The sequence below is a fragment of the Stenella coeruleoalba genome (genome assembly GCF_951394435.1).
Source record: "Stenella coeruleoalba genome assembly, chromosome: 17".
Taxonomy (NCBI): domain Eukaryota; kingdom Metazoa; phylum Chordata; class Mammalia; order Artiodactyla; family Delphinidae; genus Stenella; species Stenella coeruleoalba.
In genome coordinates, this window is record NC_137163.1 from 52,058,626 (window position 1) to 52,084,529 (window position 25,904).

The 25,904-nt window shown below is 39.8% G+C and overlaps 1 protein-coding gene across 1 annotated transcript; it reads left to right on the forward strand.

Moving 5' to 3' along the window:
• Positions 1 to 111: 111 nt before the first annotated feature.
• On the forward strand, positions 112 to 25,904 carry PSKH2 (protein serine kinase H2; the record flags this gene model as incomplete). Its single annotated transcript, XM_079902242.1, is given in 9 exon segments — positions 112 to 161; positions 4,551 to 4,887; positions 4,889 to 4,985; positions 4,988 to 5,046; positions 5,050 to 5,109; positions 5,112 to 5,219; positions 25,517 to 25,535; positions 25,538 to 25,653; positions 25,657 to 25,904. Coding segments are annotated over 9 exon segments (924 nt in total). The 3' UTR covers positions 25,735 to 25,904.

The following is a 25,904-nucleotide window of genomic DNA, read 5'->3' on the forward strand; positions in this document are numbered from 1 at the left end:
GAGCCTCGGGCCCCGCTCCCCGCCGTGGCCATGGGTTGTGGCGCCAGCCGCCCGCGCCGGCCCGGGTCGAGCGGGAGAGTCAAGGCCAAGGCCTTCCCGGAGTCTCAAAGGATGCAGGTGGCCCGCCTCCGCGCCAAGTTCGACCCCCGAGTCCTCTCCAGGTAAAGCGGGACGTGAACCGCAGGCGGAGGGGCTGGGCTGAGCAAGGTGAACCGCTGACCGAGGCGCCCTTAGAGTTCCCCTCGACTTGACCCGACCTTAACGCTTCTTTCTGATCAAAGGCCTCAGACCTCCCTAAATCGTCTCTGCCCTTTGAGATGTAAATCTTTTACAACCCAGGAATGTCTTTCTCAAGGACCTGGGCGCCAACCTTTTGAAATGTAATCAAAGAAAGATCGAGGCTGTATCTACCAGTGTCTGTGGGAGGGTAGGAATCTCACTTCCATGACACCCCTTCCTCCCCTAATGCCCTTGAGTAATTTCCTACAAGCTCATTCCAGCCTTACAACTCTCTTGCCTTGTGTTTCAACAGTTGAGTTCAGTCTCTCCCATCACAGTAATTTTGACCTCTCTTGCAATAGTCTGGAATAAAGTCTTCCTTGATGTTTTTAGCAAGTGTCCAGTGCAATTTCTCTTTGAAAGAGGGGGGAAGGGCAGAAGATAGGGAAAGTTCAAGACTGAAGAAGTAGGGACTTCCCTGGTGACGCAGTGGTTAAGAATCCGCCTGCCAATGCAGGGGACACCGGTTCGAGCCCTCGTCCGGGAAGATCCCACATGCCACGGAGCAACTAAGCCCGTTCACCACAACTACTGAGCCTGCGTTCTAGAGCTCGCGAGCCACAGCTACTGAAGCCCGCGCACCCAGAGCCCATGCTCTGCAACAAGAGAAGCCACCGCAATGAGAAGCCCGCGCACCACAACAAAGAGTAGCCCCCACTTGCTGAAACTAGAGAAAGCCCGCACACAGCAATGAAGACCCAATGCAGCCAAAGATAAAAATGCAGCCAAAATAAATAAATAAATAAATAAAGACTGAAGAAGTAGAAGGAGCCGCAGAGAGGAGAGGGAGAGAATCCCTGACCTCAGAGCCCTGGGGGGACTTGCAATACATACACTGGAGCTGGGGTGTGTGAAGGATCTTCTGTTACGTTCTAGAAAAGGAGATCATAATTAGTGGAATAGAAACAGGGCTTTGAATCAACCAGACTTGAGATCCACTCCTGTCTTTTCTATTGTGTGTCATTGGGAATGTTCCTTAGCCTTTTTCCTTCCTTAATTTCCACCTCTGTAAAATGGGAATAATAATAATAGCTGCCTCGTAAGAATGCTGTGAGGATGATTAAGTAATATATGTAAATGATGCTGCATGGTGCAGGTCCTCATGTAGATACTGTTATTGTCTTCATAAGATGACCATGTAGGAAATGAACAAGAAAGTCTGGCCGGTTTGTTGGCCTGAGAAAGAATTTCCTCAGGGTGCCCCACGTTGGCCAGGTGGAGGAAGGACACAATGGAATCCCCTCCACTCTGCAGCGTTTGGTTGGACACAGTGGTGCGTGGCTTGACTGGATTCTCAGGGACACTTCTAGTCCTAGGATTATACGCTCACCTCATCACCGTGTTCTGACCAGAGTCTATGCAGAGCCATTTCCTGGCATCCTTGGGAAATTCTGGTACAAGGATGACTCGAGGATTAGTCTAGTATCTGCTAAGCTTAGAGAAGAACAAAGTTGGCTGATGCAACTGAACTTGAATCAGAGGGGATATGGGGTCTTGTCAAGACTGAACTGATTGGGTGGCATCTCTGGTCATCTGTGGCCAGGGAGTCTGGTCTAGTCTTTATCCACCCTCATAACTTCAACCTCCGGGTTAGTCCCAGGCCCTTAGATTATGACAAAGTCATAGAAGTAGAGGATCTCAATATTGGAAAGCTTTAGAGACTAACTAAAGGCTCTTCCTTAACCAATGAGGAATTGAGCCCCAAAAGATTAAGTGACTTATCCAAGTTGGTGACAGAAATGGGTCTAGAACACAGTTGTCTTTCCTCTCCATTGTGAGCCCAAATGATAGATGATAGAATTTAAGTCTGACTATATTCACTTTCTTCTTGGGAGTTCATTACAATTGCTTCTGTCAAACCGGTTGCAATATTATTATTGTTTCCATGTTTCATTTTATTTTTGTCATGTTCAGTTTGTGGCAGCTGAGGTCAAAGTAATAATTTTGTTTCTTATAATCTCTGGGATGTTGTAAAATTGCATGACCTACAAACCTGACTTTGAGACTGCTTTGTGAGAGGGTGGGAGTGGAGGGTGGAAATGGAGGAGGTGGGTTGGCCTTGTAGATGCATCCTCCCATGCCTGATTCCATTCTTAATGTTTTCAAAATAAGGCGATAATTTGGAAATGATATTCATTCAGTGAATGATTCTCTCATTCAACATTTATTGCTGTCCCCTCTGTGCCAGGCGCTACACAAGATATAGTCACCCAAGTCATAAAAATAGTCACCATTGTCATAAAAATTGTCACCGTGCTCATAAAAATAGTCACCATCCATGGCCATCAAGGGTTCACAAGCCAGGCCACAGCTTCAGGCTTTTGTTGTGGGACGTTTGTTGTCTGAAAGCATTTATTTGCACTATAAATTTTGGCTTAAAGCTTACTGTTTCTTCCAATACCAAATTACTGACATTTTTTTAAACATTTGGTTTATGAAGGCTTGTAACAGTGTTGAATAACACTCCTTTTATTTGAGTGAGAGTGTAGTTCCTCAGAAATGGTAATTCGTCTGATAGCTGATGATTAATCCCATGAGCAAATGAATTTTCCTGCAGCTTTGAGGGCATAGTCATAAATTAATATTTGCAAAGTGCTCTCATCCACATTAGAGGTAATGTGTTGGTCTGCAAAGCAACAGAATTTGAAATGCCTGTGATTATCTTCAAAATCACACTGGGAGTGCATGTGAATAAAAAAAGCAGAGTTGGAAAGAGAAGAGGGGACAGAATCCATTTAAGATTACTAAATTGTTATCTGTTTTGATAAGGTAATTGGCCAGAAAATTAAATGCACCGTATAGAACAAAGCTATTTTCTGTAAGCTGGTACAGCCAAATGCCATTTTTATTCAGTAAACACAGGAATATAAGGAATAAGTAAGTAGACAAATGAAAAAAACTACAGGAAGAATAAACTCAGCAAAAAGAAGTAAGGCTGTTTAAAGTACAGATTGATATTTGCATTTGAATCTTTGGTATTCAGTATGTGACTTAAAGAATTACCTTCTCCCTGTGTCCTCCTTGACTGCATGCCATTCGTTGGCATTCTTACCTGGGAGAAGTTTTAGTAAAGTGGGAAAAGCACCAAATTATGATGCAAGTAAGGAGACCTGGGTTCTAATCCTCACTCCACAAATTAAACAACCAATCAGCTAACCTGATCTTCAAATGTCTTCATTTGTAAAATGAGGGGTCGGATTAAATCATTCTCTAATATTCTTTCCAGCTTAAAATCGTGATTCTAAGTCAAGCACTTTCTCAACATTTCTTAAATAAAGATAGAAAGTTAAATTTTGATAGGATTCTTAAATTTACATAGACATTAACACAGGTAACTAAAGTTTAAGATCCCTAGCCTTTGAAATCCTAGCTGACTTCCTGGCGTTTCTGAGAGATGATTACTTTACACATTACTGACATACATCCCAGGTTAAAATTTTGTTGGCTGTGTAAAATTGCAAGTGCAGTGGCGTCAGGTAGGGGGAACTATGAGAGCTGCTGGCTGCAAGGGGGTCCTGACACCACCGCTACCCGTCTTCTGAAAGCTGCACTTATAATAGCGCAACCATGCTGACTTTCGCAATGGTACATCTACTGAGGAGCGATTTGGGGCGATACCTTGGGTGAGATATGAGTTATGCCTGGGACTGAGAGCTCACAGTCTAGCAACATGAGGAAGCCTACTCTTTGTACCCTGTCTCCTGATATGGTTTCCTCCATCTTTGGAGAAGTTATAAATAGGACTAAGCTTCTTTTTTTTCTCTTCACCTGGTTTGGTGGTTGCTGTTGCAGAATGATAAAAACAAGAGTTGGAGGGAGGAAAGAAAATGGTAGATGGAGGTCCCAAAATTCTTCAAGAAAATTTTGGAGAAATGCATTTGAAGGAATTGGATTTAAATCCCATCTATTCCAACTATCAATACAATCTGTGTGGCCTTGGGAAATCACTTAACTTTTTAATATCACCCAGCAGGAATTTTATAGGGTAGGATTTTAAAAAAATAAAATTCCTGGCACATAATAAATGTGTAATAAATGGTAGCTATTGTTATTAAGATTATTTGTCTTTCTACCAACTAATTACTTTTATATCACTTGCCTCCATTTCAAAAGAGGATTTGGGGTAACTTTCAAAAATAATGAACACAGTTATGCAAGGAAATTGGATGGGGGGAATATAAAGCTCGAAAGGATGATATAAAGCATCTAATTAAATAATTTTGAAAATCACTTCAGAGGGTAACAGATTTATTTGGTTTTTCTTCCAACAGATATGATATCAAGGCTCTTATCAGGACAGGCAGTTTCAGCAAGTTTGTCAGAATGGAGCAGAAGACCACCAAGAAACCTTTTGCAATAAAAGTGATGGAAACCAGAATGAGAGAAGGCAGAGAGGCGTGTGAATCTGAGTTCTCTATCCTGTGGTGGGTTAGCTATCATTACATCGTCCAGCTCCTGGAGATCTTTGAGACCCAAGATCAAGTTTACATGGTGATGGAGTTGGCTACAGGAGGGGAATTCTTTGATGGACTCATCTCTCAGGGATACTTTACAGAGCAGGATGCTGTCAGAATCCTCCACATGGTTGGTGATGGCATGAGGTATTTGCAACGCATTGAAAATAACTCACAGGGACCTAAAGCCCGAAAATCTCTTATGTTATCACCCAGGTGCAGAGTCAAAATTTTTTATCACAGATTTTGGGTTGGCAACTCTGGGAACAAAAGTGGTGACTGTACAGTGAGGATGCTCTGTGGGACCCCAGAGTAAATAGCCTCTGAGATTCTGCTAAGGAAACCTTACACCAGTGCAGTTGACATGTGGGCTTTTAAGGCCTAATCACTTATGTTTTACTTTGTAGATTCCTGCCTTTTGATGGTGAAAGCCATATGAGAATTTACAGGACGATTCTGAAAGGCAAATATAATTACAGAGGAGATGTAAGCGCTCACTTTCTTTCTATTGACTTGGTCTGGAATAGAGTTTCTCAACCTTAGCGCTATTGCTGTTTAGGGCGAGATGATTCTTTATTGGGTGTGGGGTGGGAAAAGGTGATGGGGTGGGACTGTCCTGTGCATTGTAGGATGTTTAGCAGCATCCCTGGCCTCTACCAGCTAGGTACCAGTAGGTACACTACTAGCAGATACTGGTAGAAACTGATTTCTAGTAGCTACACTAGATACACACCTTCCCCCAGCTGTGACAATCAAAATTGTCTCCAGACACTGTTTTTTTAACTATTTTTATTTTAATTTTATTTTTTTGTCTGCGTTGGGTGTTTGTTGCTGAGCGTGGACTTTTCTCTGGTTGCAGCGAGCGGTGGCTACTCTTCGTTGTGGTGCATGGGTTTCTCATTGCAGTGGCTTCTCTTGTTGCCGAGCATGGGCTCTAGGCACGCGGGCTTCAGTAGTTGTGGGCTCTAGAGCGCAGGGTCAGTAGTTGTGGCGCACAGGCTTATTTGCTGGGATCATCCTGGACCAGGGCTCGAACTGCGTTGACAGGCGGATTCTTCACCACTGTGCCACCAGGGAAGCCCCGTCTCCAGACATTGTTAAATGTCCCCAAGGGGGCAAAATCACCCCTGGCTGAGAGCCCCTGGTCTCAAGGTAGCAAGAGCCTCGATTACTGAGTTGTCTGTGGTTAGCAAATGACATTGACCATCAAGTAGATGAGTGAGTTTGCTGTTGTTTCTCCAATCATCATGCAGAGCCTGAGCCAGCTGAGTAGATTAATGTGTACTCAGAGGCTCAGCATGCTGCTTGGGTGTTTGATGAGAGATTTTTTGCCTTGATTCTAGATGATCCACACCCTTTTTGAGATGTAGTGTTTCCTCAGTGAAATGTTTAACTTCACAGTTTGTGTAAAATATTTATCCATTGTTTAAACTTGGAACTCCCAGTGTTTACGGAAGTGTTAACTTTTTTGTTTTGTTTAAGGAAGGAAAGTTACCAATACTTCTCTGTGGGAAGCCGGACAAAATAGGAAATTCACTTCCTGTTGAGCAAATTTATTTTATGTTTAACTATAAAAGGGCTTTATTTTTCCCGCATAAAGAAAAGTATGGATAGTTTGATTTTACCTACTTAAAGTGTAACATCTATATGTATAACATCTTAAGCAAAATTGAAAGCTAAATAACAAATTGAAAAATAATATTGTCTATACTCTGACAGATTTAATATCTTTTTCTTTTGTTTTCGGTACGCGGGCCTCTCATTGCTGTGGCCTCTCCCGTTGCAGAGCACAGGCTCCGGACGCGCAGTCTCAGCGGCCATGGCTCACGGACCCAGCCGCTCCGCGGCATATGGGATCCTCCCGGACTGGGGCAGGAACCCACGTCCCCCACATTGGCAGGCGGACTCAACCACTGCGCCACCAGGGAAGCCCCAAGATTTAATATCTTATAGTATATGTATATGTTTTTTTAAAAAACTGATACAAATTGACAATTGAGAACTGAGACTTACATAGGGAGATAGGAAAGGATGGGAAGAATTCACAAACAATGTAAACCACTGATTATTAAAAGCTTGAAAAAAATGTCCAGCTTCACTAATGACCAAAGAAATGCAAATGAAGACAACAATATCTTTTCTTTGTCTTTCAAACTGATAAAGATAAAAAAAAAAAAACAACAACACTCAACTTAATTCTACTCATTGCTGCTAATAGTACTAAGAGATTAGCCCTGTTATTCACTACTGGTAGAGGATGAATTGTTGTAGATTTCTTGGAAAGTAGTTTGAAAAGATACATCTAGAACTTTTAAAAATTTATGTATTTTGATCTACTAATTCCACTTTTAAGAATCTAAGGAAATAATCTCAGATGCAGCAAAGATTTCAGTGTCAAGAGGCTCATCTGGGCTATACTACAAAAGTGGACAATTGAAAAGAACGCTAAGAGAATGTTTGAATAAATTATTGAACATTCATACGGTAGTCCCTAAATTATTCATGCTTAAACATTATAAGGGTATTGGAAAATATTTCCGATATACTGCCAAGTTAAACAAAAAAAACAGAATACAAATTGTGTATACGGTATTAACACAAATCATGTGGGAAAATGTATGCATAGGAAATAGTCTTTGAGGAAATACAGTGCAATGCAGTATAATGTTAACAGAGCTTATCTTCCGGTTTACGGATTATGTACCATTTTGGTTTTCCTCTTTATAGTTTGAGTATATCTGTATTTCTGTTTTGGTTTTGTTTACAAAGAACATATATTTCTGTTTTGGTTATCTATTGCTGAATAACAAACCTTCCCTGAACCTAACGCCTTAAAATAACAACCATTTTATCATGACTCATGATTCTGTGGGTTGACAGGGCTCAGCTTGGTGACACTTCTGCTTCACATGATGTTGCAGTCATCTGGTTCTTGCCTGGGATGGAATAGCCATGATGACCCCTCAAATGGCTGACCTCTTGGTGGGAAAGCTGGATTAACTAGATCACTGGGACCACTCCGCCTTTTTCTCTCTCCTCTCTCTGTACATCTCAGGGCCCTTTTCTCTTCATGGGGTTTCTCCACGTGGTCTCTTCAGCAGGGCAGTCAGATGTTTTACATGGCGGTTTAAGCTTTCCTAAAGGCAGTATTCCAAGAGGGAGACAAGAAGTCGCCAGTCCTCTTCGAGGCTGGGCTTGGAAATGGCACAACATCACTTTTGCCTCATTCTATTGGCTACTGTGAGTGCTAGATCAACCCAGATTCCACGTGCAAGGAGACCACATAAAGTGTGGCTCCAGGAGGCCTGGTCCATTGGGGCCACATTTGGACTAGATATCACAATGCCTTTTTTAATGTGCAAAAATAATAAACAATTATTCTATTAAGAGGTCCTTTTGTCAGGTTTAATTCAGAGGGTTTCTAACATCAGGTTCCTCAGAAGGCAGCCCTGAGAAGAGGGCTCATGTACAAGTAATTTATTAAGGATAGACTCCCATGGACACAGGTAAGGGAGTGAGGGAACCAGGATGGATAGGGGAGGAGGCCAAGGCCATGGAGGTGAGCCCCATCCCACAGCGTTGTTCCAGCCTGAGACAGGTGAGCTGGGTCTTCACTCCCACCCCTCTCTGCTGACCCGTGGGGTGGTGGTGATAAGAATGCTGTGGCAAATACTCACTGCTCTCTGGGATCAAGACAGAATGACCCCTGAAGCCCAAGGGTGATGATGAAAAAGATCAAGGTGCTGCGTTTCAGAAGCAAAACACTCCAAAAGAGAAGAGTATACGCACATACTGAAAAGAGGGGCTCAGCGGCAGGATGGAGCACTGATATCTCCATGATGTCATGCTCTGTCTCTTGAGGAAATGCCTGTCTGTAGCCCCAGAGTACTGAAAGCACATACCACAGAGCAGAAGTGCAACTGCTTTTAATAACTTATTGGATTTATATTCCCTTGGCCTTCTTCCCCATGCTTGTCAGCCACATATGTCTACATATTAACATTTTCTTTTAATATTACCAAGTGTCTTAGTCATCTTGAGCTGCCATAACAAAATTGCTACAGACTGGGTGGCTTAAACAACAGAAATTTGTTTCTCACAGGTCTAGAGTCTAGGAAGTCCAAGATCAAGATGCCAGCAAGGTAGGTTTCATTCTGAGGCCTCTTCTCTTGGCTCACAGACAGCTGCCATCTCACTGTGTGCTCATTTGACCTCTTCTTTGTGTGCATACAGAGAAAGAGAGAATGAACTCTCTGGTGTTTTTTTCTTATGAGGACACTAATCCTATCAGATCAGGGCCCCACCATAATGACCTCATTTAACCATAATTACTTCCTTAGAAATTTCATCTCCAAATACAGCCACACAAGGGGTTAGGGCTTCTATATATGAATTTTGGAGGGACACAAACATTCATTCCATGACACCAAGGAAACATATGTCGATAGACTCAGATAAGGGTATCATCATGTTTTCTCTGTCATAATATTGTTGTCTATACCTATCAAGAAGTCTAGTCATTTCTAAATGCACCAATTTTATTTAAAAAGCAGGGTGACCATCAAGTCTGGAAGCATAGGTGTGATAGACAGAATAATGCCGCCACCCCCCTCCCACACACCCGGCAAAGATGTCCACATCTTAATACTCAGAATCTGTGGCTATATTAGTTTACAGGTCTTTATACTAGTTTACAAAAGGAAATTTGCAGACATGATTAAATTAAGGGTTTTGAGATGAGGAGATTATCTTGGATTATCTGGATGGGCCCAATGTGATCACAAGTGTCTTTATATGTAACGGAGGAAGAAGGGTCAAAGTTAGAGGACATGTGAAGACAGAAAGATAGGTTGGATTAATGTGTTTTGAGGATGGAGGAAGGGGTCACAATGAGCCAAGAAATGTGGGTGGTTTCTAGAAGCAGGAAAAGGCAGGGAACAGATTCTCCCCTAGAACCTCTGAAAGGAACACAGCTTTGCTAACACCTTGCTTTTAGTCCATCTCTAAGAGGAACACGGCTCTGCTGACACCTTGATTTTAGTCCCTAAGATCCATTTCAGAATTTTGACCTGCAAAACTGTAAGATGATAGATTTGCACTGTCTTTTTAAAAAGTCCTGTTGTCTATAACTGAAATTCCAGGTGTGACACATTGTGTGAATCACTTCTTTTCTCTGGAAGTCAGATGGAAGAGTGAAATAAATAGCATCAGAACATCCAGAGATCTCTTATGGTGAAGAAGAGAGACATGTTTAATATAAATAGCTGATACTTTACTAGACACCTGGCAGATCTGTACTCTAGTCTCACCCATGTCTAGGCAAAAAATTAGCTATAATGTTAATGTTTAATTTTTCTTGATTTTGGTGTGAAGTACATTCCTTTTCATGAAACTTTTATGACCATTCCACTGTTGTTCTTTCCTTTTCTGAATACTGTTTAGGATTACCATAAATTTCTTTTGTTTTGGCACTTAATCTATGTGTCATCTTTCTAAGATATTGTAGGCTCCTTGAAGGCTGGGATTCTGTCATATTTTTCTACCCATCTCCAATATGATATCACAAAGAGGTAAGCATAGACATCGCATTTCTTAAAACTGAATTGCTTATAAAAATTGGGATTCTGATTTATACCTACACGAGTAAATGGATCTCAACCATCACTGCATTGAGCATAGAATACAAATTTTAATTTATGGTATGGTAGACTATTAGATAACTCATATTTTTAGTTGCTGAATTGATTAGGTACATTCTGGAATATTCGGGTGGTTTAAAGGCTGCATTTATTTTACTGGGTTTTGCAAGATAGAGGTGGCAGTTCCCCATTCCAAGTGCTCCCGGCAATGCCTGAGGAGCAACCAGGGTAACAAGACACAGCACATGGTGGAAAAGAGGTGGAAGAGAGCACGGAGTTCCTCCCCACTGTGTGAGGGAGACCTTTGCTTATCTACTTAGTCACCAATGCCATCACAATGGCTTTCAGCATGGTGGCAGGGCTCGTGCTGGAGTCTCATCCATAATTCTCCTGGAGACCATTTGACACATGCTTGTGTGTCTCCACCCCTTCCCTCTTCCTGGTTAGGCTTTCTTCATGTCAGGAATCAAGCTCAGCTTGGGGAATACCCACATGAAAAATGCTCGGTGTCCCTGCTCTTAGGGATCTAGTGCTCTTGTCTGACAGTCCACGTATTACTATGTATCTCTTCAAATATGAAGGCTGTGATACACATAGGAAAAATGGCTCAAAGTCCAGGGAGCAAGGGAAGAGAGCCTCTCACTGTGTAGGAAAGCTGGGTCAGATTTCCTGGAGAAGGGGACATTTGTGCTGTGACTTGGTGGAAGAGTAGGAGTTTCTGAAAGGGAGATGAGCACATTCTAAGTAGACAGAACAACATATGCAAAAGAACAGGAAACAGAATAAGTTGACTAGTAAAAATTAAGACTTTTAGAGCATTTGTGTGCATGTGAATGCATATTTATATGAGTATTTTGTAAAGTAGTGTAGTGTAAATGTTAAGAGCACAGTCTGGAGCGATACTGGCTGCCCTTCACTCCCAGCTGTGCCATTTACTAACTGTGTAACTCTGGGCTTGCTTCTTAATTTCTCTGTATCTCAGTTTCTTCATTTGTAAAACAGAAATAATGACAGTATCTGCCTAACAGGGTTGTTGTGAAGATCAAATGAGCTAATAGATGTAAAGTGCTTAGAATAGATTTATATGTTAGTACATATGTAGTCAGTGCTATATATGTATTGGCTGTTTCTGTTATTATTACTATTAATAAGGGAAATATTGGGAATGAAAGTTTGAATTTTGCTTAACTATATATATAAATATATATATATATATATAGAGAGAGAGAGAGAGAGAGAGAGAGAGAGAGAGAGAGAATATATAGTTATCAAGTGTACCTGTCTTACTTTTTAAATGGAATAGTGAGAAACGTGTGGTGTTAGATTTTTAATATTAATGATAAATCAATTACACATTCTTGCCAATTAGTTGAGAAACACATATTTTGCCTAATTATCTCCACTATATCGCAGTAATCTTTTTTTGGTGTGAAGTAAATTGATAATAAAGTGAGTCATAACCACATTAGCTAGTTGACAAGGATAAACACTGGTATTAAAAAAATATATATATTTTTAATAAAATTATTTTATTTATTTATTTGTTTTTGGCTGCGTTGGATCTTCGTTGCTGTGCGCGGGCTTTCTCTAGTTGTGGCGAGTGGGGGCTACTCTTCATTGTGGTGTGTGGGTTTCTCATTGCCGTGGCTTCTCTTGTTGCGGAGTACGGGCTCCAGGCACATGGGCTTCAGTAGTTGTGGCTCGCAGGCTCTAGAGCACAGGCTCAGTAGTTGTGGTGCATGGGCTTAGCTACTCCGCGGCATGTGGGATCTTCCCGGACCAGGGCTCGAAGCTGTGTTCTGTGAATTGGCAGGCGGATTCTTAACCACTGCACCACCAGGGAAGCCCTAAAAAGATATTTTAAAAATAACCCACATGGACATTAATAGAAAGTGGTGCCCATCTGCTTAGATTCACCTATGATTGATGTACTGTTAGGAAGAAATTTATGATATGTTCCCTTGGAAGGAAAAGATCTGATGGATTATGCTCACCAGCCATGACCCCAGTTTCTTTTTATTTCCTTATCTCCACTAGTTTCTCACATTTTTTTCTTTACTATATTTCTCCTCTACTCAGGTTATTAAGTAGGAAAAAAAGGAGAGGAGAGCAGAAGATTTGGTCCTTTAACTCCGATTCATTCTCTTTCCATCCTGACTAGAATGCCAATAATGAACATTACACTGTATCTCAGGCCACAATTCTTGTAATTTGGTTCCTATTCCTGTGTTTTAGTTCCTAAGTACTTCTGCTCACAAAAAAGTGGTGCTTAATATTTCTTTAATGATATTTTTACTTTAAAAGTTATTTTATAGAAAATAATTTAAAGATTATAAATCTTTCAAATTGGATTTCATTTTCTGCTTGTCACTTTCTTCATCTCTTCTTTGACTCACCTTAAATTGAATGTATGTATATCTTCTTTTAAACTCAATCACCAATAGTGAGTGTTTGTAAGAATTAAAACATAGAGAAGCTTCAAGATGGCGGAAGAGTAAGACGCGGAGATCACCTTCCTCCCCACAAATATATCAGAAATACATCTACATGTGGAACAACTCCTACAGAACACCTACTGAACGCTGGCAGAAGACTTAGACCTCCCAAAAGGCAAGAAGCTCCCCACGTACCTGGGTAGGGCAAAAGTAAAAAAGAAAAAACAGAGACAAAAGAACAGGGACAGGACCTGCACCAGTGGGAGGGAGCCGTGAAGGAGGAAAGGTTTCCACACACTAGGAAGCCCCTTCACGGGCGGAGACTGCTGGTGGCGGAGGGGGGAAGCTCCAGAGCCATGGAGGAAAGTGCAGCAACAGGGGTGCGGAGGGCAAAGCAGAGAGATTCCCACACAGAGGAGCTGTGCCAACCAGCACTCACCAGCCCGAGAGGCTTGTCTGCTCACCCACCGGGGCAGGCGGGACTGCGAGCTGAGGCTCTGGCTTCGGTCAGATCCCAGGCAGAGGACTGGGGTTGGCGGCATGAACAGAGCCTGAGGGGGCTAGTAAGCCACAGCTAGCCCGGAGGGAGTTCGGGGAAAAGTCTGGACCAGTCGAAGAGGCAAGAGACTTTTTCTTCCCTCTTTTGTTTCTGGGTGCGCGAGGAGAGGGGATTAAGAGCACCGCTTAAAGGAGCTCCAGCGACGGGCGCGAGCCGCGGCTACCAGCGCGAACCCCAGAGACGGGCATAGAACGCTAAGGCTGCTGCTGCCGCCACCAAGAAGCCTGTGTGCGAGCACAGGTCACTATCCACACCACCACTCCTGGGAGCCTGTGCAGCCTGCCACTGCCAGGGTCCCAGGATCCAGGGACAACTTCCCCGGGAGAACACACGGCGCGCCTCAGGCTGGTGCAACGTCACGCCGGCCTCTGCTGCCACAGGCTCGCCCTGCATCCGTACCCCTCCCTCCCCCGGCCTGAGTGATCCAGAGCCCCCAAATAAGCTGCTCCTTTAACCCCGTCCTGTCTAAGAGAAGAACAGACACCCTCAGGCGACCTACACGCAGAGGCGGGGCTAAATCCAAAGCTGAAACCCGGGAGCTCTGTGAACAAACAGGAGAAAGGGAAATTTCTCCCAGCAGCCTCAGGAGCAGCGGATGAAATCTCCACAATCAACTTGTACCCTGCATCTGTGGAACACCTGAATAGACAACGAATCATCCCAAATTTAGGAGGTGGACTTTGGGAGCAACGATATATATATATTTTTTTTCCCTTTTTCTCTTTTTGTGAGTGTGTATTCGTATGCTTCTTGTGTGATTTTGTCATAATAGCTTTGCTTTTACCATTTGTCCTAGGGTTCTATCTGTCCATTTTTTTTAATTCTTTAAAAAAATCTTTTTTTCCTTAATAATTATTTTTTATTTTAATAACTTTATTTTACTTTATTTTAATTTATTTTACCTTCTTTCTTTCTTTCTCTTTTTTCTCACTTTTATTCTGAGCCATGTGGAGGACAGGCTCTTGGTGCTCCACCCAGGCATCAGGGCTGTGCCACTGAGGTGGGAGAGGCAAGTTCAGGACACTGGTCCACAAGAGACCTCCCAGTTCCATGTAATATCAAACGGTGAAAATCTTGCAGAGTTCTCTATCTCAATACCAAGACCAAGGTCCACTCAAAGACCACCAAGCTACAGTGCAGGACACCCTATGCCAAACAACTAGCAAGACAGGAACACAACCCCATCCATTAGCACAGAGGTTGCCTAAAATCATAATAAGCCCCAGACAACCCAAAACACACCACCAGACGTAGACCAGCCTATCAGAAAGACAATATCGAGCTTCATCCACCAGAACACAGGCACTAGTCCCCTCCACCAGGAAGCCTGCACAACCCACTGACCCAAACTTAGCCACTGGGGACAGACACCAAAAATAACGGAAACTACAAACCTGCAGCCTGTGAAATGGAGATGCCAAACACAGTAAGTTAAGAAAAATGAGAAGACAGAGAAACACACAGCAGATGAAGGAGCAAGGCAAAGACCCAACAGACCTAACAAATGAAGAGGAAATAGGCAGTCTACCTGATAAAGAATTCAGAATAATGATAGTAAAGATGATCTAAAATCTTGGAAATAGAATGGAGATAATATAAGAAATGTTTAACAAGGACCTAGAAGAACTAAAGAGCAAACAAACAATGATGAACAACACAATAAATGAAATTAAAAATTCTCTACAAGGGAACAATAGCAGAATGACTGAGGCAGAAGAATAGATAAGTGACATGGAAGATAAAAAAGTGGAAATAACTACTGTAGAGCAGAATAAAGCAAAAAGAATGAAAAGAATTGAGTACAGTGTCAGAGAGTTCTGGGACCACATTAAATGTGCCAACATTCAAATTATAAGGGTCCCAGAAGAATAAGAGAAAAAGAAAGGGACTGAGAAAATATTTGAAGAGATTATAGTTGAAAACCTCCCTAATATAGGAAAGGAAATAGTTAATCAAGTACAGGAAGCACAGAGAGTCCCATACAGAATAAATCCAGGGAGAAACATACCAAGACACATAATAATCAAACTATCAAAAATTAAATACAAAGAAAACATATTAAAAGCAGCAAGGGAAAAACAACAAATAACACACAAGAGAATCCCCATAAGGTTAACAGCTGATCTTTCAGCAGAAACTCTGCAAGCCAGAAGGGCATGGCAGGATATATTTAAAGTGATGAAAGAGAAAAACCTACAACCAAAATTACTCTACCCAGCAAGGATCTCATTCACATTTGATGGAGAAATTAGAAGATTTACAAACAAGCAAAAGCTAAGAGAATTCAGCACCACCAAACCAGCTTTACAACAAATGCTAAACAAACTTCTCTAGGCAGGAAACACAAGAGAAGGAAAAGACCTACAATAATAAACCCAAAACAACTAAGAAAATGGCAATAGGAACATACATACTGATAATTACCTTAAAAGTAAATGGATTAAATGCTCCAACCAAAAGACATAGACTGGCTGAATGGATACAAAAACAACCCGTGTATATGCTGTCTACAAGAGACCCACTTCAGACCTAGAGACACATACAGACTGAAAGTGAGGGGATGGAAAAAGATATTCCATGTAAATGGAAACCCAAAGAAAGCTGGAGTAGCAATTCTCATATCAGACAAAATAGACTTTAAAACAAAGACTAATACAAGAGACAAAGAAGGACACTACATAATGATCAAGGGATCAATCCAAGAAGAAGATATAACAATTGTAAATATTTATGCATGCAACATAGGAGTACCTCAATACATAAGGCAAATACTAACAGCCATAAAAGGGGAAATCAACAGTAACACAATCATAGTAGGAGACTTTAACACCCCACTTTCACCAATGGACAGATCATCCAAAATGGAAATAAGGAAACACAAGCATTTTTTTTTTTACATCTTTATTGGAGTATAATTGCTTTAAAATGGTATGTTAGTTTCTGCTTTATAACAAAGTGAATCAGTTATACATATGTTGCCATATCTCTTCCCTCTTGCGTCTCCCTCCCTCCCATCCTCCCTATCCCACCCCTCCAGGCGGTCACAAAGCACTGAGCTGATCTCCCTGTGCTATGCGGCTGCTTCCCACTAGCTATCTACCTTAAGTTTGGAAGTGTATATATGTCCATGCCTCTCTCTCGCTTTGTCACAACTTACCCTTCCCCCTCCCCATATCCTCAAGTCCATTCTCTAGTAGGTCTGTGTCTTTATTCTTGTCTTACCCCTAGGTTCTTCATGACATTTTTTTCCCCTTAAATTCCATATATATGTGTCAGCATATGGTACTTGTCTTTCTCTTTCAGACTTACTTCACTCTGTATGACAGACTCTAGGTATATCCACTTCATTACAAATAGCTCAATTTTGGGAAACACAAGCTTTAAATGATACATTAAACAAGATGGACTTAATTGATATTTATAGGACATTTCATCCAAAAAAACCAGAATACACATTCTTCTCAAGTGCTCATGGAACATTCTCCAGGATAGATCATATCTTGGGTCACAAATCAAGCCTTGGTAAATTTAAGAAAATTGAAATTGTATCAACTATCTTTTCCGACCACAACACTATGAGATTAGGTATGAATTACAGGAAAAAATCCGTAAGAAATACAAACATATGGAGGTTAAACAGCACACTATTTAATACCCAAGAGATCACTGATGAAATCAAAGAGGAAATCAAAAAATACCTAGAAACAAATGACAATGAAAACACGATGACCCAAAACCTATGGGATGCAGCAAAAGCAGTACTAAGAGGGAAGTTTATAGCTATACAGCCTACCTTAAGAAACAAGAAACATCTCAAATAAACAACCTAACCTTACACTAAATCAATTAGAGAAAGAAGAACAGAAATACCAAAGTTAGCAGAAGGAAGGAAATCATAAAGATCATATCAGAAGTAAATGAAAAAGAAATGAAGGAAATGATAGCAAAGATCAATAAAACTAAAAGCTGGTTCTTTGAGAAGATAAATAAAATTGATAAACCATTAGACAGACTTACCAAGAAAAAAAAAGGGAAAAGACTCAAATCAAGAGAATTAGAAATGAAAAAGGAGAAGTAACATCTGACACTGCAGAAGTACAAAGGATCATGAGAGATTACTACAAGCAATTGTATGCCAATAAAATGGAAGAAATGGACAAATTCTTAGAAATGCACAACCTTCTGAGACCTGAACCAGGAAGAAATAGAAAATATGAACAGACCAATCACAAGCACTGAAATTGAAACTGTGATTAAAAATCTACCAACAAACAAAAGCCCAGGACCAGATGGCTTCACAGGCGAATTCCATCAAACATTTAGAGAAGAGCTAACACCTATCCTTCTCAAACTCTTCCAAAATATAGCAGAGGGAGGAACATTCCTAAACTCATTCTATGAGGCCACCATCACCCTGAAACCAAAACCAGACAAAGATGTCACAAAGAAAGAAAACTACAGGCCAACATCACTGATGAACATAGATGCAAAAATCCTCAACAAAATACTAGCAAACAGAATGCAATAGCACATTAAAAGCATCATACACCATGATCAAGTGGGGTTTATTACAGGAATGCAAGGATTCTTTAATATACACAAATCAATCAATGTAATACACCATATTAACCAATTGAAGGAGAAAAAACATATGATCATCTCAGTAGATGCAGAGAAAGCTTTTGACAAAATTCAACAGCCATTTGATAAAAACCCTCCAGAAAGTAGGCATAGAGGGAACTTTCCTCAACATAATAAAGGCCATACACGACAAACCCACAGCAACACGTCCTCAATGGTGAAAAACTGAAAGCATTTCCACTAGGATCAGGAACAAGACATGTTTGCCCACTCTCACCACTATTGTTCAACATAGTTTTGGAAGTTTTAGCTACAGCAATCAGAGAAGAAAAAGAAAGAAAAGGAATTCAAATCGGAAAAGAAGAAGTAAAGCTGTCACTACTTGCAGATGACATGATAATATACATAGAGAATCCTAAAGATGCTACCAGAAAGCTACTAGAGCTAATCAATGAATTTGGTAAAGTAGCAGGATACAAAATTAATGCACAGAAATCTCTTACATTCCTATACAGTAATGATGAAATATCTGAAAGTGAAATTAAGAAAACACTCCCATTTACCATTGCAACAAAAAGAATAAAATATCTAGGAATAAACCTACCTAAGGAGACAAAAGACCTGTATGCAGAAAATTATGACACTAATGAAATAAATTAAAAATGATACAAATAGATGGAGAGACATACCATATTCTTGGATTAGAAGAATCAACATTGTGAAAATGACTCTACTACCCAAAACAACCTACAGATTCAGTGAATCCCTATCAAACTACCACTGGCATTTTTCACACAACTAGAACAAAATATTTCACAATCTGTATGGAAACACAAAAGACCCTAAATAACCAAAGCATTCTTGAGAAATAAAAGCGGAATTGGAGGAATCAGGCTCCTTGACTTCAGATTATACTACAACTACAGTAATCAAGACAGTATAGTACTGGCACAATAACAGAAATATAGATCAATGGAACAGGATAGAAAGCCCAGAGATAAACTCACACACATATGGTCACCTTATCTTTGATAAAGGAAGCAAGAATACACAGTGGAGAAATGACAGCCACTTCAAGAAGTGGTGCTGGGAAAACTGGACAGCCACATGTAGAAGAATGAAATTAGAACCCTCCCTAACACCATACACAAAAATAAACTCAAAATGGATTAAAGACCTAAATGTAAAGCCAGACACCATCAAACTCTTAGAGGGAAACATAGGCAGAACACTCTATGACATAAATCACAGCAATATCCTTTTTGACCCACTTCTTAGAGAAATGGAAATAAAAAGAAAAATAAACAAATGGGACTTAATGAAACTTCAAAGCTTTTGCACAGCAAAGGAAACCATAAACAAGACGAAAAGACAACCCTCAGAATGGGAGAAAATATTTGCAAATGAAGCAACTGACAAAGGATTAGTCTCCAAAATTTACAAGCAGTTCAATAACAAAAAACCAAACAACCTAATCCAATAATGGATTGGGTTAAGACCTAAATAGACATTTCTCCAAAGAAGATATACAGACTGCCAACAAACACATGAAAGAATGCTCAACATCATTAATCATTAGAAAATGCAACTCAAAACTACAATGAGATATCATTTCACACCAGTCAGAATGGCCATCATAAAAAAATGTACAAACAATAAATGCTGAAGAGGGTGTGGAGAAAACGGCACCCTCTTGCACTGTTAGTGGGAATGTAAATTGATACAGCCACTATGGAGAACTGTATGGAGGTTACTTAAAGAACTAAAAGTAGAGCTACCATACGACCCAGCAATCCCACTACTGGGCATATACCCTGAGAAAACCATAATTCAAAAAGAGTCATGTACCACAATGTTCACTGCAGCTCTATTTACAATAGCCAGGACATGGAAGCAACCGAAGTGTCCATCAACAGATGAATGGATGAAGAAGATGTGGCACATACATACAATGGAATATTACTCAGCCATAAAAAGTAACGAAACTGAGTTATTTGTAGTGAAGTGGATGGACCTAGAGACTTTCATACAGAGTGCAGTAAGTCAGAAAGAGAAAAGCAAACACTGTATGCTAACACGTATATATGGAATATTAAAAAAGAAAGAAAGAAAGGAAAATGGTCAGAAGAACATAGGGGAAAGACGGGAATAAAGATTCAGACCTACTAGAGAATGGACTTGAGGATATGGGGAGGGGGAAAGGTATGCTGGGCCAAAGTTAGAGAGTGACATGGGCATATATACACTGCCAAACATAAAATAGATAGCTAGTGGGAAGCAGCCGCATAGCACAGGGAGATCAGCTCGGTGCTTTGTGACCACCTTGAGGGGTGGGATAGGGAGGGTGGGAGGGAGATGCAAGAGGGAAGAGACATGGGGACATATGTATATGTATAACTGATTCACTTTGTTATAAAGCAGAAACTAACATACCATTGTAAAGCAATTATACTCCAATAAATATGTTAAAAAAAAAAGAATTGGAACAGTGGTTCATCTCACTTTGACTGTGTGGATGTTAGCCTTGGCATAAGGGATAGTGATTAGAGTGGAAAATAGCTATTGGCTTCCTTGATTATGTTGCACTTCTTGACGTTGATCTTATCAATGGAATTCACGGAGTTGAGGGGAAAAGAATTATTTGCATAAAGTTTTCATAAACTTAGGAATATCTGGATTTAATATTATATTTATATTATTTATATTATGGTTTATGAGGCTTATAATATAGGAACTAGTTCTAAATGTATTTTATGTATGGAAGAATGGGGCAGCCGATGATTTAGCATTCAAAGGCCAATTCAATTTTTTGTTATTTTTCTTATCATCTTTCTTTGAGGATAATCTCTGCCGAATCCTTTTAAAGCTTCAGCAGTTTCTTTATCAGTGAAGAACTTAAACCATCCCTCCCCCCATGTTAAGAGCCTCAAAATTATCCTCTTAACTTACAAAAATATCTTCTTTATGAGCCTCATGTAGGATTAATTGGCTCTTTCTCCATTTTTTATTAGATGTCACCTATAATAACTTGTGAATGTCTATTCACTTTTTCCAGGGTTTACAAATGTCCCAACAGATAGAGCATTGTGACATAATTAGTCAAATCAGATAGAGCATTGTGACATAATTAGTCAAATCTTGACTTTGAGCAGTTTCAGCTTTGGCAAATATAAGACCTAATTTGAAGTCTAGGGAGTCTGAATATTGGGAAGAAAAAAAAAACCTTAAATATCTATGACATAAAGATGATGTACAGAATCTCTTACTTTTTGAAATGAGGAATAATGATTTTGCCCAGTCTACTGTTAACAAAGTTATGGAGAGTTGTCAGTACTTTGGGACACATTTACATAAAATTTAATTGTAAAGCTTAAGTGAAATCCTACCAAGGCCATAAGGCTAAAGTTCAAAGAAGGAAGGGAAATGCTTGTCGGAGGTTTATCACCAGGAGAAATTTTAATAAAAACTACAATTTTTGAGGGGATTAATATTACCTTGAGAAAAATAGATGTTTGTAGTTTTATGAAAACTTATGATTAAATCCACCAGTAATTGCACTTTACTTCTATAAGCTCTATATTTATCAAGTTTCAACATTAATTATAATCCTTAAATTTTTTTCTTCCAGTTTTATTGAGGTATCATTGACATACCACACTGTATAAGTTTAAGGTATACAACATGATGATTTGACTTATATATATCATGAAATGATTTTCACAATAAATTTAGTGAACATCCATCATCTAATAGAGATACAAAATAAAAGAAAAAGAAAAAATATTTTTCCTTGTGATGAGAACTCTTAGTATTTACTCTCTTAACAACTTTCATGTATAACATACAGCAGTGCTAATTATTAAATCTTGTATATTGCAACCCCAATACTTATTTGTCTTGTAACTGGAAGTTTCTACCTTTTAACCACCTTCATTCAATTCCTCTTCCCCCTTCCCACCTGCCTCTGGTAGCCAAAAAATCTGATCTCTTTTTCTATGAGGTTTATTTGTTTTTGAAGTACAATTGTCCTACAGCACTGTGTTAATTCCTAGTGCACAACATAGTGATCCAATATTTCTGTACATTAAAAAATGATCACCATTACAATGTTTAAAATTTAAGACATTGCATCCAAAATTTTAGGGACTACATCTATATTGCATGTGCTTGTGCTTGTGGTGTCTAGCTTTTAATAATGATTTTTAATAATGATTCTCTGTGGGAATGCCTCAAAGGAACCAAGAAATATGAAAGCTTTGACTAGTCATATGAATATTATTCATTTTTAAACTAGTTACATAGTCAGTTTTTGTATATTTGGTAACCTTCTGACAAGCTATTACATTACCTTTATTAATTAGTGTTCATTAAAAGGAAAGAATTAACATGGGAATCTGGAATGTAGGACTCTGTAGTCTCTTGCAGGGGGAGCTGGGAATCTCTATGGGGACTCCTGGGGCTCCTGGGGAGGAAAGTGAAGGAGACTAAGTTGTGGGCAACCCATAGGTAAGAGAATCCTGGACAAATAATTTAATTTGGGAGATGATGCATAAAATTAGAGGTGAAAGTAAGGCCTGGTTGTCAGAATGAGGAAGAAGGGCAGGAAAGGATGGGGTGGAGGACAGAGCCAGTGAATGGAATACTGCAGAGAAGTCCAGGGAGCACCAGGTGAAGGGGAAGCTGGAAGACTATGCTGAACAATAAGCCAGCAAGAGCCTCACTGGGACAGGATCCAGAGAGCCAGACTCTTTCAAAGGCCCTGCACTTGGGTCACATTAAGAGAAAAGTATTCATCAACAAATTGGAAAGCAATAAACTACTATCATCCCCTACTTCTCTGTTTAGAGGCAAAGTAGTCAAGACATCAATAGAACATGATACCATCCTTCTAAAATTTTTTAATTCCTCCAAAGCTAATAGTGCAATTGCTAGTATTGAATTTTACTTTTATACCCTTTTTTGTTGTTGTTTTGTACAGTTTAGCTAGTTTCTGTTAGAGAGGACAGAGAAATAGGAAGAAATGAACAAAGGAAGAGAGAAGAAAGTGGAGAAAGCCCCATATTGTCCAAAAATATTACAATGTACTTGTAACTAATTGGATGAGCTTGGGATAAAAGAAAGTGCTGTCTTTCTTTTTACATGGTTCATTACCACTTCACACAGAATAATTTTTTTTAAGGACCTACATTTATCATGGTAATAATAAGTGGAATTAGTCTGAGAAGTTTTGGATAATTTGCATCTTCTTGTCCTCTAAATATTGTTAGTGAGGTGTCTATAGAAGTACTGAGGAGGAAGTTACATTGTGATTTAATAGTAACCACGGCAAAAGCAACAACAATCTTCCTAATATTTTATACTTTGAAAACCATTTTTCACATACTTTATTAATTTGTTCCTAATAGGAGATATGATGATCCCCATTTTTCTGATGAGGAAACCAAGATCTTGAGCTGAGTGTGGCCAGTCAACCTATCTGGTCCAGATCCCCTTACCTCAATCTGCAGCTCTTTCCACATTAAGACGGGTTAACTGGCTGGCTGACAGCAGTGTCTCCCTGAGACTGTGGAGAAAAGCCAAATGGGAATTTTAAAGTCAAAGAGTGGGAGTGGCCATGTCTAAGAAGAGAAATGGTGAGGAAAGCCTCATTGGACATAACGTGGATGTGAAAGCTGCTGACAGAACTTAATGATGTCATCAGGTGACGGTTGGTCCAGAGTAGGGATTTGATTCAACCTGTGGTGCCACAACCTGATTGTTTTGTGTCATATAACACTATTAGCTCAAAAATTTTGAGCATGCACACTCAATTTTTATGCATTTCTAGAATATGTACATGTATGCATATTAATCTGTTTTATACTTTGTAAAACATAGACAAAAATAAAGTTTGGATTAAGAAGATAAAAATACAGTAGAAGTCTTAACATTTTCTTCCTTGTACCTGTTGTCTTCTAATATGTAACATGAAACTGTCTTCTACATACTCTCTAGTTGTTCTTTGTGGCTCAGGGATTCTGTCATTTATAACCTGTGTTTGAATAATGAGCTTTGCCTGAAGAGTTCTTTTCCAGGACACTAGTTACCTTATTTTCTGCAACTGCATTTTCAATGTATATTCATTTGGTCATCTTAATGAGCTCTCCATAAATCTCATTGGACATATTTTATATTCTTTCCAGAAAGATTCAGTTGCTTGTCTTATAATGCTCCACTGAAGACATCTAATTTAACCTTCATTTAACTAGACATGAGCCCAGATAAATATGTCTGGATCCAGGGCCAAATAAATGTCTAGCCAGAATCAGAGGACATGCCATCACGAGTTTCAGCTACTGACATGTTTTGTCTAGACTTGCAAGGTTTATGTTTTATTTTCCCTGTGTTTGGCAAGTGTGTTCATTTATTTCAGGAATTTTATTTTTGGGATAAACATTTCTCGTATCTCATTTATCTAAATAAACTGAAGGAAAAAAAGAAGAGTAATTCCTTTACTGATTTCTTTGATCCAGATTCTCAGAGTGCTAAGAGATTGGAGGCTGTGATGTTTATGTATGGAGTTTGATTTTTCCTTCCACAAGGACAAAGCAATAGCTTGTAAGGATTCCCTTATTTTTCTTGAGATACACATATCAACCAGAAATTGCTGTTTGCAATATAGCAAACATATGGTCAGTTTTCTCAATCTCTCTCCTTTCTAAATAAGGAGGGATACAAAAGCATAGCATTTTCCAGATACGTGCTACATGTTGATAGGTAACACAGAAAACAAGTCTGAGGAAAAACAACAGCCCTCTTGTCCCCATCCTCACAAAAGTCACTATGAATTTCTGTCATCGTACTTAAATTATGTGCAAAAGCTGTAGATTTTGCCAGAACACGTCCTTGAAACATCAAATAGCTGGTTGAACATGCCATATCTCTGCTACGGGCTGAATCCCGCTTGTAGGCAACTGACTGGGAGTCATGAGCGCCCTGTGTGCTCAAAGGAAAGGCGCTGTGAGGGATTCTTCCCCAAAGTCCTCTTTTTTCTCCAGGCTGTGGAGAGGTAGGCATCGTAAGTCCAGAGTAAGTTTTCAAAGGGAGAGAAAAGTTGATGATTTCCCAGTCCATTCCATTTTCCATTCTAACTCATTCCTGGAGTCATAGGGGCTCTCTGACTTGACCACAATGGGGTAAATACTCACCTGATACTGGTGGAGTTCACCAACAAGAGCTACTTCGCCTTATCCTGCTTACGTGAACAGGATGTGGAAACTTGCATCGCTGCTGGCAGCACACTGGACAGATTTCTGGAAAAGAATTCTCATTCGCTGGACAGAGAGTTTGGAAGAGAATTTTTGTATTGTTTTTTTTCTTTTGCTAAAGAGAGGGTTTTTTTTTTTGTCTTTTCAAAAGTGGAATTTTAGGTTCACTACATGTTTAATGACATAATCTCCGAATGGCTTATTTGAAGAAGTCATTTGGATTTAATAAGCATTGACCTTTGTAATTAAGAACATGATTCTGTATGTGTGTTTGTGTGTGTTTTTATTTTATTCTATTTTATTTATTTACTTTTCTTCTTAGCCTTGGCCAACCATTTCCCACTGAAGGAAGGACTTAACAGACTACTGATTTTGGAGGCTAAACATCAAGTGTCAGCTGGGCAGGCCCTGGACCATCCCTGGGTCCTCATGACTACAGGATCTTCCATGAAGAATATTTAGAGGGTCATTTCCCAAAACTTCATGCGGAGGGCATCTCCCCAACCACAGAGTCCCAGATCTGCACAATCTTCTAAGTGATGTTCTTATCATAAATCAAGGCTTATGTGGAGCAAGAGAAACTTAAAGGTAGAAGAATCACCACTATCTGCACTTTAGTGAGCAGATGAACTTTAAAATCACGTTATCCAATTTCAAGCCAGATACATTAACTTCACTAATAGCATTACGTCAGTAGGGACCATTTCATC